This window comes from Lynx rufus, unplaced genomic scaffold (genome assembly GCF_022079265.1).
Source record: "Lynx rufus isolate CCGP_SWC_20201006 ecotype Redwood Valley unplaced genomic scaffold, mLynRuf1.p SCAF_9, whole genome shotgun sequence".
Taxonomy (NCBI): Eukaryota; Metazoa; Chordata; class Mammalia; order Carnivora; family Felidae; genus Lynx; species Lynx rufus.
The window spans coordinates 66,519,898-66,537,262 of NW_025814897.1; the positions used below are offsets into that span (position 1 = coordinate 66,519,898).

The following is a 17,365-nucleotide window of genomic DNA, read 5'->3' on the forward strand; positions in this document are numbered from 1 at the left end:
AGAGGTTCAGCCCCGAGATGAGAATGTGCATTCTGTTGGCTACATGTTGAGATGTAGCTAAGGTCCCCAAGGTAAACTCCAAGGGTTTAGCTAGAAGAAGTGTTGTCCAGAACTGAAATCACTGATCCCCATTTGTGCTATTTAACAATTTCCTGAAGCAGAAAAACCAGCCACCCAACCAGAGTTCACTTCATCCTGCTTAAAATTCTCACAAACTGTCACATACCATACGTGGCAAAACTGTGACCCAGATGATGTAAAGGACCTCACCAATTTCACACAGCTCACTAGAGCACAAACAGTGGCTTCAGGTCTCTTACCTAAACTCTGCAGCAGCACGTCCAGAACCCAGAAGCTCATGCCAGTTTGTCCAATGTCTCTGGTAACCTTCTATGCAAAGGGCAGTGATGGCATTAATAGAACCAGGGCACCACATGGGCTGTTTTACTCTTGAGCTTTTAGTCTCGTATATAAATCCTGAATGTTGCCTGCTTAGTGCTACGCACTACACGATGAGTTTTATTTCACAGTAAATGAGGGATGCTCTTTCTTAAGAAATAAATTTAATTCGGGGTGGTTAGTGCATGTAAGGCATGTAACCTTTATGAAAGTTAAAAGAATCCAGTTATAAAAGAAGCACTGTATACAGTCTCAAATCGCTGAAGGTACAATGGGCTCCGTATTTTACAAAGTACAAAAAATTATTTCATATACAAAGAAAAAATACAAATAATGTGCAAAAATCATTTTCACAGGTGGCAATTTATAAAATGAAAATGGTAGAAAAATCCTTCATTCTTATTATCCCCAATTTCTTATATATTAACACAGGTCTATTTCCTAGCGTGTAGGTAATTTTAAATTTGAAAATCTGATTTATTTTTCATCTACAAAGACAAAGTGGTTTTTTTTTTATTTTTTAAAAAGGGAACTATTTTCATTACTGAAATCTTATGCATGAATCAGTTACTTTTATATTAAATTATAAGTAGGCTATCTGAAAAACAAGGATATAGAAATCGTATGTACATATTTTTGAAATATTAGTTTGGTATTTAACATATTAACATTTCAAAACGGCGATCTAGCTACCTCTGACTCCAGTTGGGCTGCAATGCCTGTAGCAGAGATGCTGCTGCTCCTCACAGGGAACAAACAGCATTCCTCGGATCTTTAGCTGAACAAACACAAGGTTATCAAAAGTAGAGAAAATCTACAAACAGTTCTTACTGTTCACGTGCACAAGTGCTGTTTGGGTATCTGATTGTGCCACAGACACAGCCCCTGGTACAGGTGTAATGTGCTTGTAGACAGCTGGCTTCTGTCTTTCCAACACCTTCACTTCATTAGGAGTTCAGTGCAAGTGTTTGTGAGTTAGTGCATTCAGCTTTTTGCATGTTATTCTGTGTAAGGAGCTGTCAGGGAACAGAAGAATACACAGGAACACAAAGTCCTGGATCCTCAGGGCACCTGTGGCCTAGAAAATTCAGTGTTTTGAAAGTAGTATTTTCCTGCATTGGCCTTGTCATTGTTGCATCATTCCCTGGACCGTCTTTCTCCTTCAGGAGAATCCTGCGTGTTCCTCGTCTGCCACTGAGCACTCATGTTCTTGCTGTGATCCCCCATGGCCGAGCAGGGGTTATGGAAGCACCTTTTGGCAGCACCAGATAGCTGAGCATCTCTAAGGTCAGGCAGTAGGAGTAGGAGCTATTCTGCTGGGAAATCTGTTCTGTGCAGAACATGAGATAGTGTTGGCGGGGTTTTGATTTTTGCTTGTCAGAAAGCTCTCCAAGGAAATTATGACCTTGGGGAATAAAAAGGATCTAGTTTCATCAAGAAGGACTCAAGTAAATAGAAACCATTTATCTAGGGGATGGGTGACAGTTGGCTCAGGAAGCATTCTTCTGATCCCTAACCACTAAGACCCTGTTAGAACAACCTAGTGCAAGATACAGGGAGTGCCTGGGGTTCTTGACCAGACCTCTGTGACATATTCATTCAGGCTAAGCAGACATAGCAATTGTTCAAAGAGGGCACTGGGTAAGACTGGGCAGAAGAACCTCAGGCCTGGGATGACTCCTCAGAACCAAAGAGGAAGCTGTCAGCTCCTCAAGGATTCATGCACTTTATTCTATCTGACAGCACGAGGCTTTCCTCCCTCTTTTTTGCTTGGGTTGACCATGGGCATCAGGCGTCAGAGATACAGCTCTGGATCCTGTCCATCCACTGCTGGGCACTCTGTCCATCCTGGGCACAGAAGTTATACACACGTTTGCTGGTCTTGAGCTACAAAACCAAATGAACAGAAGCAGAGATGAAGGGCAGGCCTGTTTTATGGCTTTGGGCAAGTGTGTGAATCAATCTCAGTGAACTTCCCCTCCGTACTGCTTCAAAACCTCTATGTTTTCTCTTCCCTCCGCTACCATACTGTCACTGCCATTATAGTCACTTTGTTTCTTTGGTCCCCAGAGTCACAGTAGATGTTAATAGAATGACACTGGCAGAAAAAGGAGACATACTAGGAGACCCTTACTCCTAAGGAGGAGGGTCAGGAGCCTCTCCCATGCACTGCACTGGGAGCAGTGCAGTGCAGCTCCCTGGGCTCCTCAGGGAAGCCGGAAATTCACCCCCACCAAGAAGTTGTCTTTCTTGTCCTCTTTCCATCCCCTTCTCTAAAGGCTTAAGTTGGGGACACACTGGATGCCCGGAATCAGGTAAATGGCCTCATAGCCAGAGCAGAGCCCTTGAGTGTGGCTGTGCTCTTTATGAAACCCTGCTTGGCTATGGGAACTGGATGAGAACCCTATCATGTGGCTCATCAAATGCCCCGAGGCTCACCTAAGGGCTGTTGAAGATGTTAGGACCAACAGTCATCATATATGACTAAGGACAATTTTTATGGATGGTCAAACATGAAGACCACTGGATCCAAAGGGAAGTAGTGTCTGTTCTTGAATAGGTGGTGAATAAAATAACTAACAATGTTTTTATCAAGGAATTCATCTGCTTCCATGTGTGGCTGGACACCCAGTAAAGGAGTCCTTTGTGCAAAGCAGCGCACCACAGCTTGGAGATGGAGTTTGGAGATGTCAGGTTTGGGGATCGAGTGCTAAGTTCAAGTTCTGGAGCAATTTCCATAGCCAAGGGGTTATCATCTGTCACCACCAATTGCTCTGAGGCCCCATAATTCTTGGAGGTGGATGGATTGTAAGGAATCATGTACAGACAGAGCCAGGTTTTCTAGTGAGATGTAGTGAGATCAACTTACATCAAAGAAAGCCTTGTCACTTGTGTGCTTTGGGGCTCCCATGCTAGGGCCAGCAGGGATGACCATTTCTACTTCAGCCAGATCAATGTGGCCTTTACAGCTTGTGTCCTCACCTGAGTCATAGTATCGCAGCTGGAACCAAAAGGATACAGATGGGAAATAAGAGACACAGAAAAGGAAAATGGTATGACTTTTCAAAATGTATTTGAATACTTGCCTCTGTACCTTGCTAAACTGTCTGAAATAATAAGCAAGAAAATAAAAACACTGTTGCTTTTCGGAAGGAGGACTAGGTGGCCGACAGAAAGGAGGAAAAAGACATATTTTTCTGAAATTCGAATGAATAAAAGTATTACATGTTAAAAACTAAAACTAAATGTCAGCTAACAATTGGAAAAAATATATGTAACATATAAAAGAGGTTGTTTAGAAAAATATGCAGAATTCCTAGAAATTGATAAGAAAAAGATAAACAATTTAGTAGAAAAATGGTCAAAAAAATCTGAACAGGTAAGTCACAGAGGAAATGCAAAAGACCTATAAACATTTAAAAAGATGGGCAACCTCACTGATGAAAGAAAAGGGATGTAATCAGTAAGATTTCACTTTTCACTTAGATTAAGAAATATTCACGGTGAGGGCAAGGCACTAGGTATTCTCAAACATTGCTAGTGGAAATATAATTTGTTACAAACTTTTTGGACAATTTGGCAATATCATCTAAAATTTAAAATGTTTATGCCTATTGATATACCTTCTCACCTCTAGAAATGTATCCTACAGAAACAATCCCACAAGCATGCAGAGATACACATAAAGAGGTTTCCTTCAGCACTGTTTTGATCAGGTAAAAACTGAAAAGATGTATCTGTCTTTCATTGGGGTGTTGGTTAATTAAATGATGGTTAATTATATCAATGATACAGACTACTATATATAGCTTTTCAAAAATTATAAGGAAGATCTATATGAACTGGTAGGAAAGTATGTTCAAGATATACCATATAAAAAATACAAGTTGCCAAACCACATGTAAATCTAAAGTGATTTTTGAGGGGCACCACCCGGGTGGCTCACTCAGTTACATGTCTGACTCTTGATTTCAGCTCAGGTCATGATCTCATGGGTTCATGGGGTCAAGCCACACATCGGGCTCCGTGCTGACTGTATGGAGCCTGCTTGAGATTGTCTCTCTCTCTCTCTCTCTGTCCGTCTTCGCTGCTTGCACTCACACACACACACTCTCTCAATCTCTCTCTCAAAATAAATAAATAAATAAACAAACATTTAAATTTATTTTTGAAAAACAATAAATAGCTCACCATTTGACTGAGTGGTTATCACATGCCAGGACTGGATATCACTCTCTAACTAAATGAGTCTGGATTTCACTCTCTAACTTACACAGTAGGAAAGGGTCTGATGCCTCTGTCACTGTGGTTCTGGCCTCAGACTTTTCTGTCTCTCCAGTCAGGCATGGTATAAGTAGGTCTAAATGGAAAAACTATATACCTTTCGTGTTAAATCCAAAAGATCCGTAAGAATGCAAGTATAATTTGGTGTAACTGTAAATTACAGAAAAATTATGACATTGTCCTATGTTATATTTAGTGGTTTAATGGAACTTTTCTCCACAGTGTAGGCTCTATGATTTCAGACACATTGTTATTTTAAAGTACAACCCCCCCCCCAAGGGCTTCCATTGCATATTTGTAAATAAATTCTCTATATTCTTCCACAGAGACTGTGTAACTTTTATGAAATTCCCTGAGCAGAGGGAAATGTGATCCCCATTTCAAATCTGTATCTGGAAAGAGTTTCCTAGGTGCACGTACGACCAGAGCACTGTATAGGGGTACCAGTTTGTACCTTTCTCAGCAGAGTCCATTTTAGAAATGAATGCACTGAGAATCAAGATGTGTACCCCTCTGCCTCAGGCTGAGCGGTCAGTTCCAAGGTAGAGTGAGGTCCACAGTCAGAATATTTGGAGGCCATGAGAATGTCACCATGGAAGGGTATGGAGGGGCTGGAGGTTTGGGTAGGGATCCCTCACCCCTGAGATTACTGGAGCAAAGATCATGATACTAAGAATTGCAGGGGTTGCTGTAGCAATAGCTAAGAACCTAACAATGGACAAAGGACTTCCCAACATGGCCAGTGAGGTTCAGGCTAGTACTTGCTCAGTGAGAATTCCCTCTTTGAGTGGGTATAGCCCCTTCTGCCTATTTCAGGGCCCCCTCTCTCCACTGTTGCTCTCATTTTGAGGGAAAATGATGCTTTCTTTAGTAACCAGTACATGATGAGCAATAAATGTTTGTCAAATAAATTAATGCCCTCAGTTTTGAATGGATGCTTTATGCTGCAAAAATGAAGGTAATCTGTATTCTGAGGAATGCTCCCAAGCACAGGCTCTATATATGCATGTGGAATGCAACCCACTGAAAAGCTCAGGTCCTCTCCTGGCCTGGGTTTTAAGAGCAGGCAGCAGAAGATATTTGAGCATGAAAAGCAGAGTTCTAGTGCTCTTAATGCTCTGGGCCCCAGTGTCACTGCCTCTGCCTGTATATATCAGGCAGAGCTACTTTGGACCTTCCCTCGGAAGGCTACTGCCCTAACTCAGGGACATGCTGAGTCCTTGAATAAGCCCACAGGGAGCATATGTGAGGCCTTGTCTGAACATGAGGGATGTGTCTGTCTGTTTAGAGTTGTACAACAGCCAGGGACTGAGCCTAGCTTAGAGAAAAGTGATTTCTGTAGGCTTTGACAGTATTACCTGATGTTTTGTTACATCCAACACGAACCAACGGGGCTTCCAACCTTTCAGCAGAGCCCCCCTTTTGTAAAGTGTTCCTTCGAAGGACCTAGAAGAAATGATGACAGGTCAGTTAACTTTGGTTTTCATTTAAAAAGTACTGTGAAGAGGATGTCTGTTGTTTTTGTCTGTCAAGTCTCTCTTTCTCTCAGATAGTCCCCCAAAAAGGCAATCAGAATTCTCTCCAGAATTTTTCTACTAGACTTATGGGGGAAAGACTGCCTCTTTCTGCTGGAATTACCAAATTTGTGAGGTTTGGAGCTCACGGTAGCCATCTTTTGTGCCATGTTGGGAATGATGCAACCCACAGAGGAAAGCAGAGCCAGCAAATGAACAGAAGCTTGAAGATACTATGTGAGAAACTGGCACATCCTTGGCCCTCCCAGTCTACGTGAGTAAATTCCTTTTTGCTTGAGCTAGCTAGCACGAGCTGGCCTTCTGACGTGTGCCACCACAAAAGTGCTGACTAACATACGTTCCCTCAAGAGATCTGACAGACATGAGATAACGATAATCAGGACTCAACCACAAATAGCTATAACCTCTTGGCATTATTTTAGTTGTAATTTTGATTTTTCCTCTTTAAAGACCCCTTTGACACATTTAAAATAGGAACAAAGAAAGAATCGAGGCAAACCCAGTTACGTGGCAAACCCATTTAAGTTTATAGGAGGCAGTACCACACAGGCCTGGCTGATTGAAGGGCCTGTGGTGCAGCCGCAGGCAGGGCTCAGCGCGCCCACCTGTTCTCGTCATTCTTGGTTGTGTACTGGCTGTACAGCGTGGCCGCTCTCCGGTCCACTCCATTGGATGGGGAGATGCTGGCACTCTGCTCCTCCCCCGTGCTGCTGTCTGGCAGGTGCAGCAGAGACCTCTTCTGATAGGAAGGTAGGTTGGTAGACACAATTCCTGGGGAGCCTGAAGGGTGTCTCTGGGGCTGAAAAAGAACTATACTTCAGGAAAAAACACACCCCTCCACCCCCCAAAATAGAAGGTAATACATTTGCATTTTAAGTGAAAAAAAAAAAAAGAGCTAGGAAAGTTTTACAAAGATTTTATTGAGCAACTAATCCAATAATTTCATTTCTGAAAATTTATGTCAAAGAGAAAACTGGAGCAAAATACACAAAGTATATGTACAAAGAGGTTTATCCTGCAGTTGTTTATAAAAGAAAAAATTCAGAAACAACCTACATGTCTATCATTAGGGGACTGGTTAAAAAAATATTTCCATCAATGGAATTCTAGAAGCCATTAAAACTACCATGCTGGTTTATATACAGTGACCAATGGGAGGCCATGTATGCCTCATAGTAAGTAAAAAAGAAAGCAGGTTTTAAAATAGTATGTATAGGGGCGCCTGGGTGGCTCAGTCGGTTAAGCGGCTGACCTCGGCTCAGGTCATGATCTCGCGGTCTGTGAGTTCGAGCCCCGCATCGGGCTCTGTTGCTGACAGCTCAGAGTCTGGAGCCTGTTTCAGATTCTGTGTCTCCCTCTCTCTGACCCTCCCTGTTCATGCTCTGTCTCTCCCTGTCTCAAAAATAAATAAAACGTTAAAAAAAAAAATAGTATGTACAGGGGGAACCTGGGTGGCTCAGTAGGTTAAGTGTCTGATTCCTGGTTTCAGCTCAGGTCATGATCTCACAGTTTGTGGGATTCAGCCCCGAGTCAGGCTCTATGCTGACAGTGAAAGGCCTGCTTGGGATTCTCTCTCTCCTCTCTCCCTGCCCTTCCCCTGCTTGCTCTCTCTCTCTCTCTCTCTCAAAATAAATAAATAAAATAAATAAATAAATAAATAAATAGTATGTATGGCAAATCCCTTTTATATGTATGTTTTGAATGATACAATAAGCTTAGTGGTTTATTTCTAGGTTTTAAATTGTGGGTGATTTTTGTCCTCTGTTTATAACTATTTGTGTATTGTCTTATTTAAAAGAATAAGTATATCTCACTTTCATAACCAGAAAAAATATCAAGAAAGTATTTTATTTTTCTGACAATTAAAGCAGTAAGACAGCACCCACCTGTGGCCTGATAGCAGCTCCAGAACTGCCATTGGAAGGCAACAGCTAGTGCCCAGAGGATCCCTTCTTACCATGCCAGAGGCTTTCTTCTACACCCGATTCTCCCTGCCCTGCTGTGACATCGGACCCTGCTGACCTCTCCTTCTTTCTGAAATGCTCTTTTGAACATTCACATCTGTCCTTCTGTTGCATCTGGAGCTAGTGTGATGTGGATTTGATGGTGCCTGTCCCCTCACACATCAGAAGGGACACCACTCCCTCACTGTGGGGTAAGTGGGAGGCTAAAGTGTACAGGGTGCTCAGCACAGTCTTTTGCACGTATTACATGCCTGATAAAAGTTTAAATCAGAACAGAGAGGGGGGGGTGTGAAAAACAGAAAACAGAGTGTTTTTAAAATATTAAAAAATTTTAATGTTGATTTATTTATTTTGAGAGAGAGAGTACAAGCAGGGGAGGGCCAGAGAGAGAGGGAGAGAGAGAGAATCCCAAGTAGGCTCTGCACTGTCAGCACAGAGCCCGACACTGGGCTCGAACTTGAGAACTGTAAGATCCTGACCTGAGCTGAAACCAAGAGTGGGACGCTTAACTAACTGAGCAACCCACGTGCCTCTGTTTTTAAAATATTTTTATGATAAATGTTTCTCAATTCAGAAAGAGAAAAGGGGGTGTGAGCAACAGAAAGTAGCATAATTTGTCTTTTAAAAATATTTTCTTTTCTCTGGTTATTTCTCTGAAGCAAATACGGTCCGGGTGTTCCCCTCCCCACTCGTGGTAGAAAATCAGCTGAAACCAGAGACACAGATAGAAAAGAACCCAGTAATTTTCCGTGGATGCGGGGCCCTGAAACACAAGTATTATGTCACTGCGGTGAAGTGAGACACTCAGGAACTATTCAGTCATTTGGAACTTTCTGCCCTGGACCTCCAGGGCATGACCCCTCCCTTTCTACCCTTCTCTTTGGCCATAAACTCACCTGGGTTACCTGTGGCAGCGGGCCCTACCTGACCTAGCACCCTCAAAAAGCTCAGAAGTAGCTCCTCAAAGGATTTTACCAACTCACACGGTCTGTTCTGGGCTCTTCTTTAAGGTCCACAGTTACTCTTTCCCACAGCTGCTGCCACTTCTCAGAGGTTTGGTTCAATTTATGCTCCAATCTTTCAATTTCCTGCAAAGTAATAAAAAGGAGTTTTCTGATAGTAAGTATTTCGTAGAAATCAGGACGTGTCCCAGAGCCACATCTCCTCTGTACTGGGCCCCAATGGACATCATGGTCAGAGGGCAGCTGAAGTCAATGGCCTCAGAGGTCTCCCAAGCCAGGAGCAGTGGTGTGAACTCTAGCTGGTATGATGCACTATGGCAAAGATGATTTATTAGGATCTGTAATCAGGCCTTTTTGTACAGAATAGCTTAAATAAAGACATAAAATATGTATCCCAAACACCTTCACCTTTGGCTAGCCCAGAGGGAATCTGATGGCCACCGCAAAAGGCCAAGCACTGGGCTGGCATCCAAACCCTAGTAGCTGAGGTAGGAGTCTGTCCTTGACAGAGGAACCCCTAACTCTGCTGATTTAAAACCAGATGTGGAAAGAATGAACCAAGAAATGCACAAAGAATGGAATTTCCTCGGGACAAGGAAGCTGGGGATCAGAGCAGCTGCCTCTGTGACGCCTTCACTGCAGCACACTCCTCCCAGTCACAAGACTGCACGAAGACTCTTCAGGAACTGCTTGGCCCATATCAGGGCTCAAACCCTTTCCTCAGGGCTGCTGCTCTCAGCAGGGTGGCTACTGCTGGGATTGTTTCAGTTCAGAATATTCTCTGTAGAGACGCTGGCAGTATTCCCATCAGGCCATCAACTACCCACACTTCTGACCAGAGGAAGTAGAGCACCCACAAAAGCCATAACCCAGGCCTGACTCAGGCTGTTGGGCAGCTAAAACAGCTGGGAAGCTGCAAATTGCTCCATTTGCTTGATTGCTTCCTCATAATGCCAGAAAACTTACTTTTTTGAGACCCTTTTCCAGTAGTTGAGCCTGGTCCCCTACTGTTGTTGGGGAGCAAATTTGGTTTTCCTCATTCTCCTGGAATGCTACGTATCACACTGGCTCAGAGTGAGGACAGCCATGTCCGGAAGTGTGCGAACCACTTTTAATTTAGCCTGGTTTCTGAGGCCTCGGGTACTACCAGGGCCCCTGTTGCCCTCTGTGCATGTCTACACAGGCCTGACTTACACTGAAAAGGCTGGTGAGAGCATCGGGCTGAGCACAGCTGATATCATCATAGCAGGGCCACACTGTTCTCCTCCGGCTCTGGGGGCCAGCTCCTCCAGCCACTTCAGAGTCCTCGGAGGGGAAGTGCTTGGGGGTTAGCATCATCCAGTCATATGAAGGGCCTGTGGAAAGGGTCTCTCCTGTGTAGTAATCCCACTTCTTGAGGCTGGAGACATTTACACTGGGCTTCAGGGCCTGTTCAAAGAAAATTCTGAAATATAGTTTCATCTTGACCTCAAAGTACCCCAGCTTACTGGCAGGTCAGCCCTTAACATTTGCAGGGTCCAGGGCAAGAGCATGAATGGAGATTCAAATACCATATATGTAAATATTTAGATATTATACATCAAGATAAACTATTAAATAAAATATATCTCTCCTCCTACCTTGGTAAATATAACTTCCTAATGATCTGGAAGACCAGGCTCAAACTGAGAATTCTTGGACTCCTTGGAATTCTATACCAAGGCCCAAGGTGGCACTGGGAAAGCTGGTCCCAGCTCCCAGTCCTTGGCCTAATCCCCTGCTCCTCTCACCTTGGCTCTGTCCTATATTCTGAGGTCTTTTATGAATGTATATATATATATATATATATATATATATATATATATATATATACCTAGTCCACAAAACTAAACTTGGTCTACTACCTGCCAAACAGCTACTTCTTAGGCACCCTTGAGGCTGAAGGGAACACGCACCAGCTTGGGAGACAGACTGGAAGAAGTAGCTTTGTGAGCAACTTGGATTAGGCAAGAAATTTTGGGTACATGGTTTAGATGAAGAAAGGGTATCTAAGCACATACCCTTGTTTCTTGTGGTCTTCATTTTATGAGGAGGGGATAGTTGGAGAAAGGCCAGAATGGGGTCCTAATGCATGGGACCCAGGGCAGGGGCATTCCTACCCCTGAGTAAGGTGATACGTCTCACTTGTCATCAAACCAGTCTGTTCCATCCCAGAGCTTACTTCACATAGATGTGCATCACAGAGCATGGTTGCCCCTGAGACGTCATTCTTTTGAGCTGGGCTCCAAACATCCGGCGTTCCATAGGGGTTCTTCCACAGCTTTGGTATAAATGGACTTAGGGAAATCTTTTCTAAAGTATTTTAGATTTTTTCAGCTTAGATGACCAGTTGAGGTTTCAAGTTTTGTTTTGTCTTTCTTCCTGGAGAAAGTTGCCTCACTTTGACTTTCTTGAAGTTATCCCTCCTAGATTTTGGGGGCCAGCTCCTAATTTTTGTGGTCAAGAATATGATGAACAGTTTGTATTCCATCATAACCCAAACCCATAGTGTATATCAAATTTTTAAATAGCTTCTGGTATTTTAAATAGCTTCCTAATCCAATGTTTATAAAAAGCTTAAACAGCTTATATATACTTAAAAGTAAGGAAAACTTTAACACTAGATACTCAGAAAGTGAAACATAAATGCTTTCTTACTGTACCTCTATTTCCATTGGTGAATACAAATAATTAAAGAAAATGGGACTCCTCTTGTGCATTCTATCAATACACTCCCAAATACAAATTCCTTTTTTGGCATGCTTGTCTCCTTTATCGTCAAACAACGTTCCTGTAAATCAACCCCCCCCCCAAAAAAAAGCAACAAAAGTCAAATAAATCAACAGTTTGCCTAAAACTATGATGCATGTACCAGATGAAAAGCAAAATATATCTTACAGCTCTCAGAACAGCAATGTATGTGCAGAAACCTTAGGTGGTGACCGCAAAGCTAAGGATAGGAATGAACTTCACAGCTATATGGAAACAAACCCAAATGGAAGGAAAACATCTGGTAAGGTTTTCCCAAGTATTTAGCAGCACATAGTGACTCTCTTCTAATCTATATCCTACATCTATATCTAGATTCACAAAGCTCCATGCCAGGAGTCATTCTACATATTTTTCAGGAGAAATGGGAAGGACTTAGAGTTATGTGATGAAGTTCAGTTAAAAACATAATTTTATGTTTCTTTTTTCAGTCGCTGGCTGTTCATTATGAAGCCATTTAAAGTGTTTTCTTATTTAGTAATTTATATACTGCAAATCATGGTCATGAAGACTTTGGATGATAGAAGGGTGTGGTCTGTATCCTTGGGTGACTTAACAAAAGCCAAATGTAGTGGGTGGGGGAGGTGCTTCAGGGAGTTTCTGATCCTATCTTTGCACCCATCGAACAGTCAATGTGTCACTCACATGAGCTCACTTTTTTTTTTAAAATAAGCTTTAAAAACAAAAGTTTTATTATTTATTTTGAGAGAGAGACTGTGTGAGCAAGGGAGGGGCAGACAGAGAGGGAGAGAGAGAGAGAGAGAGAGAGAGAGAGAATCCCAAGCAGGCTCTGTGCTGTCAATGCAACACCCAATGCAGGGCTCGATCTCACAAACTGTGAGATCATAACCCAAGCCAAAATCAAGAGTCAGATGTTTAACAGACTGAGCCACCCAGGCACTCCTTCTTCTTCTCCTTCTTCTCCTTCTCCTCCTCCTCCTCCCCTCCTCCCCCTCCCTCTCCTTCTTCTTCTTTTTTTTTTTTTTTAAGTAGGCTTCACACCCAGTGCAGAGCCTAATGCTGGGCTTAAACTCATGACCCTGAGATCAAGATTCAGATGCTCAACTGACTGAGCCACCCAGTAGCCCCAGGAGGTTATTTCTTTAAAAGGCCAGGAAGGGTGCCTTCCTTAGCAATGCTGTCTTGCTTTGAATGAAATGACTCAGTCAAAAGTCAAGAAGCATCTTATCAGTTTATCAGAAAAGATGGTCTCAAGCCCAACTCTGCACAAAATCCTGTAAGAGGCCCCCAAGACTAATTAGTGTTTCTAGTCTACCTTTTAACTGCAGAGTCCAGTGTGGTAGTTTTCAACCCTGGCCACACATTGGAAAAATCAAGGGCTTTAAAAACCCCCAATGCTTAGGTCTTGCCTCAGACCAATTAAATCAGAATCTCTGAGGATGAGTCCAAGCAGATATTTTAAAAGTTCTCCAAGTGACTCCAATGTCTCTTGTAACCAGCTTTCCTTCATATCTTCCCAAACCATGGGTGCTTAAGAAATTATAAAGTTTCTGATTATGACGTGTGGAACGACAATTCTGAGTCAACAAAGGTCTAGAAGTATAAATAAGAACCAGTGCTGTCTCCCTTCCCAACAGTATAAAATATCACACTAGACAATTTTAACAGCATGCACTGGAAAGCAGTATGTCCCAAGACATACTGTAAACTGTAAACTGAGAACATCAGTAAATATTTTCAGCTACTAGAAGAGTCTTCTTTATGAAAATCCAGGTACATATACTGAAAATAGCTGATTTTTTTCTTTGTTGTCTTCTTAACAAGATCCTGTACATCCTCCCTTCTCTTCTCCCTATAACAACAGAATGTAAAATCCCTGTGGGAATGTTTTCACAGGGGCCGCCTGACTTTTAAAATCTACTCTTTACAAGTATTACTGCTCTTAAAAATTATAATATTGATGGAGATGTCTAAAATTTAATGAGTTATTATTATACACTATAAACTGTGCTAAGAAGTTTACAAATATTTCCTAATGTGATCATCATGGCCCAAAGGGGTAGGTGCTATTATTGTACTCATTTTAAAGATGAGGAAACTGAAGAAACTCAGAGAGGCACCTAACATGTCCAAAGTACTCAGTTGGTACTGAGAATACTAGAATTTAATCCTGTTCTATTTCCTCCAGAGCCTTTACTGCTATGCAAAGTGCCTCCAAGGGCAGGCACCTTTCCTACCAGAGTGTACCTGGGATGGAAAAACTAGGTCAAATGTTTCTCTTCAAACGGTGATACCACTTTGAGATATTAAAATAGTAAGCAGATTTCACCTTTCTTTTTTTTTTTTTTTTCAACGTTTTTTTAATTTATTTTTGGGACAGAGAGAGACAGAGCATGAACGGGGGAGGGGCAGAGAGAGAGGGAGACACAGAATCGGAAACAGGCTCCAGGCTCCGAGCCATCAGCCCAGAGCCTGACGCGGGGCTCGAACTCCCGGACCGCGAGATCGTGACCTGGCTGAAGTCGGACGCTTAACCGACTGCGCCACCCAGATTTCACCTTTCAAAGGTGCTACAGGGAAGACCACTTGCAGTCCCTAAGAGCTAGTACAGCACATAATCTCAGAATCTGGGCACTCGTTCCTACCTATTCTACTTTTATAAATCCTAAAATGGCCTTGCCACACTTGGGGGTAGTTATGTTATTGGAGTTTTCAATTAAAAACACAAAAAAATGGGGCATCTGGGTGGCTCCGTTGGTTAAGCTTCTGACTTCGGCTCAGGTCATGATTGCATGGCTCATGAGTTCAAGCCCCGTGTCAGGCTCTGTGCTGACAGCTCAGAGCTGGAGCCTGCTTCAGATTCTGTGTCTCCCTCTCTCTCTACCTCTCCCCTGCTCATTCTCTCTCTCTCTCCTTCAAAAACAAACATTAAATTTTTTTTAAAAAACACACAAAAACTATCAAAAAAGATGAAACAAGGGCATGCAAACACATACCATGCTCTAATCTTTCATAGTCTGAATCCAGGAGAAATGTTTTAAAGCGATTAGACACATAGTGGAAAGCCAAGAACTTCAAGTAATAGAGATTGAATTCAAACTCAGTTGGATACTGGTTGTGAACCTGAAACACACAAGGCAAAGAAAAGAGTAAGACCCAAACTTAACAAAAACTGGATGCCACGCCACTGAATGATGTCCTGATATATGCAGGAGACCATGTGGTCACTCAATCAACTGAATCCCTACCGTAAGTGGAGGTGGGAAGGGAACCAGCCTTTCTGAGCAACTACTATGTGCCAGACACCATGCAAGGGGTTTTTAGAATCATAATTTCATTTACTCTCCATAACAACACTGTATGATAGGCATCATTCTTATCTGGTTTTATTGAGATATGACTGACATACAATGTGTAAATTAAAAAAAATTTTTTTTAACATTTATTTATTATTGAGAGACAGAGAGAGACAGAGCATAAGCATGGGAGGGGCAGAGAGAGGGGAGACACAGAATCCAAGGCAGGCTCCAGGCTCTGAGCCTGAAGCGGGGCTCAAACTCATAAACTGTGAGATCATGACCTGAGCTGAAGTTGGACGCCTAACCGACTGAGCCACCCAAGTGCCCCATAATGTTTAAATTTAAGGTATAAAATGTGATGATTTGATACACATATTTATTATGAAATGATTACCACAATACGATTAGTTAATACCTTTATCACCTCACAAAATTACCTTCTTCCTTGGTGAGAACATTTAAGATCTAGTCTCTTCGTAACTTTCAAGTATATAATACAGCATTGTTAACTATAGTCATCATGCTGTACATTGGATTTCCAGAACTTATTTCTCTTATAACTGGAAGTTTGTACCCTTTAACTGGTATTTCCCCATTTTCCCCAAACCCCAGCCTCTGGCAACCACCATTCTACTGTTTCTATGAGTTTGGCTTTTTTAGATTCCACATATAAATGAGATTATACTGAATTAATTTTTCTCTGACTTATTTCACTTAGCATAATGTCCTCAAGGTCCAGCCATGTTGTTGCAAATGGCAAGATTTCCTTTTTTATTTTTTTCTCATGGCTGAATAATATTCCATTGTTTATATATATAACATTTTCTTTATCCATTCATCTGTAGATGGACACTTAGGCTATTTCCATATGTTGGCTATTTAGTGAATAATGCTTCAGTGAATACAGGATTAGAGCTATCTCTTTGAGATACTGATTTCACTCCCTTGGATAAATACCCAGAAGTGGGACTGCCAGATCATAAGGTCATTCTATTTTTAGTTTTTTGAGGAACCACTTTTTCACAGTGGTTGCACCAATCTACATTCCCACCAACTATGCACAAGGGCTCCCTTTTCTCTACATCTTAATAGGTGTGAGGTGATATCTCATTGTGGTTTGGATTTGCATTTTCCTGATATTAGTGATGCTGACCACCTTTTCATATACCTATTGGCCACTTGCATGTCTTCTTTGGAAAAATATCTATTTAGATCCTCTGAAGATAAGCATTATCATTCCCACCACCTCTTCCCCCATTTAGAAACAAAGAAGCTGAGGATGAGTAAGATTAAGTAACTTCCCAAGGTCATTAGACAGTAACCAGTGAGACCAAATTTGAATCCGGCTTGTTAGATTCCAATAGTCTGTGCCTTATTCACTGCTTTATACTGTGCTAATACTTTTTTTTTTTTAAATTTTTTTTTTCAACGTTTATTTATTTTTGGGACAGAGAGAGACAGAGCATGAACGGGGGAGGGGCAGAGAGAGAGGGAGACACAGAATCGGAAACAGGCTCCAGGCTCTGAGCCATCAGCCCAGAGCCCGACGCGGGGCTCGAACTCACGGACCGCGAGATCGTGACCTGGCTGAAGTCGGACGCTTAACCGACTGCGCCACCCAGGCGCCCCTACTGTGCTAATACTTGATAGACATAAATTATCACAAGTCATAATTTTCCCTTCAAGTGTTTGTGGTGTAATAGTGGGTAATAAAACAAGCAATTTGGCAGTGAAAGGAATGAGAGAGGAGGTGGTGGTTTAGGGGACAGCAAGAGATCTTTTCTGGACAAAAGAAATACGACGTGCCTGTCTGAGGACAATGCAAGAGAAGCCAGTAGAGAGAGAACAAGTTGTGGCAAAAGAGCTGGAAACTAAGAGAGTAAGGCTCCAGGAAAGCAAGAATGAATGAGACTACAGGCCCAGATATAGGGAACAGCTTTGGAAATGAGGACGGACAGATGAGTAGAAGAAAGATACGTTCAAGTGCCAAGGGAAGGGGGAAGGGCTTATGCCATTTAACCTGATTGGTCATCATGAAATTAGACTGTGAGATCCTTGGACATAGGAATAAGGATGAAAGCATGATATGGGAGGGAGGGAGCAAGGCAGAACTTGGAACCGTCACTGAGCTATAGTGTACCTTAGACAAGCTGCATGCAGACTCTGTGGAGCCA

The 17,365-nt window shown here is 42.3% G+C and overlaps 1 protein-coding gene across 2 annotated transcripts in view; it reads right to left on the reverse strand.

Annotated features, from left to right (window-relative positions):
* Positions 1-546: 546 nt before the first annotated feature.
* SBF2 (SET binding factor 2) overlaps positions 547-17,365 on the reverse strand; it is a 489,861-nt gene continuing 473,042 nt past the window's right edge. For both annotated transcript variants that reach the window (XM_047070360.1, XM_047070361.1), the window contains 8 exons: positions 14,889-15,015; positions 11,826-11,953; positions 10,339-10,572; positions 9,166-9,270; positions 6,824-7,017; positions 6,042-6,129; positions 3,269-3,400; positions 547-2,286 (listed from right to left, as the gene is read on the reverse strand). In XM_047070360.1, the coding sequence (XP_046926316.1) occupies positions 2,188-2,286; positions 3,269-3,400; positions 6,042-6,129; positions 6,824-7,017; positions 9,166-9,270; positions 10,339-10,572; positions 11,826-11,953; positions 14,889-15,015 (1,107 nt within the window). In that variant the 3' untranslated portion in view covers positions 547-2,187. The remainder of the gene's footprint in view (positions 2,287-3,268; positions 3,401-6,041; positions 6,130-6,823; positions 7,018-9,165; positions 9,271-10,338; positions 10,573-11,825; positions 11,954-14,888; positions 15,016-17,365) is intronic.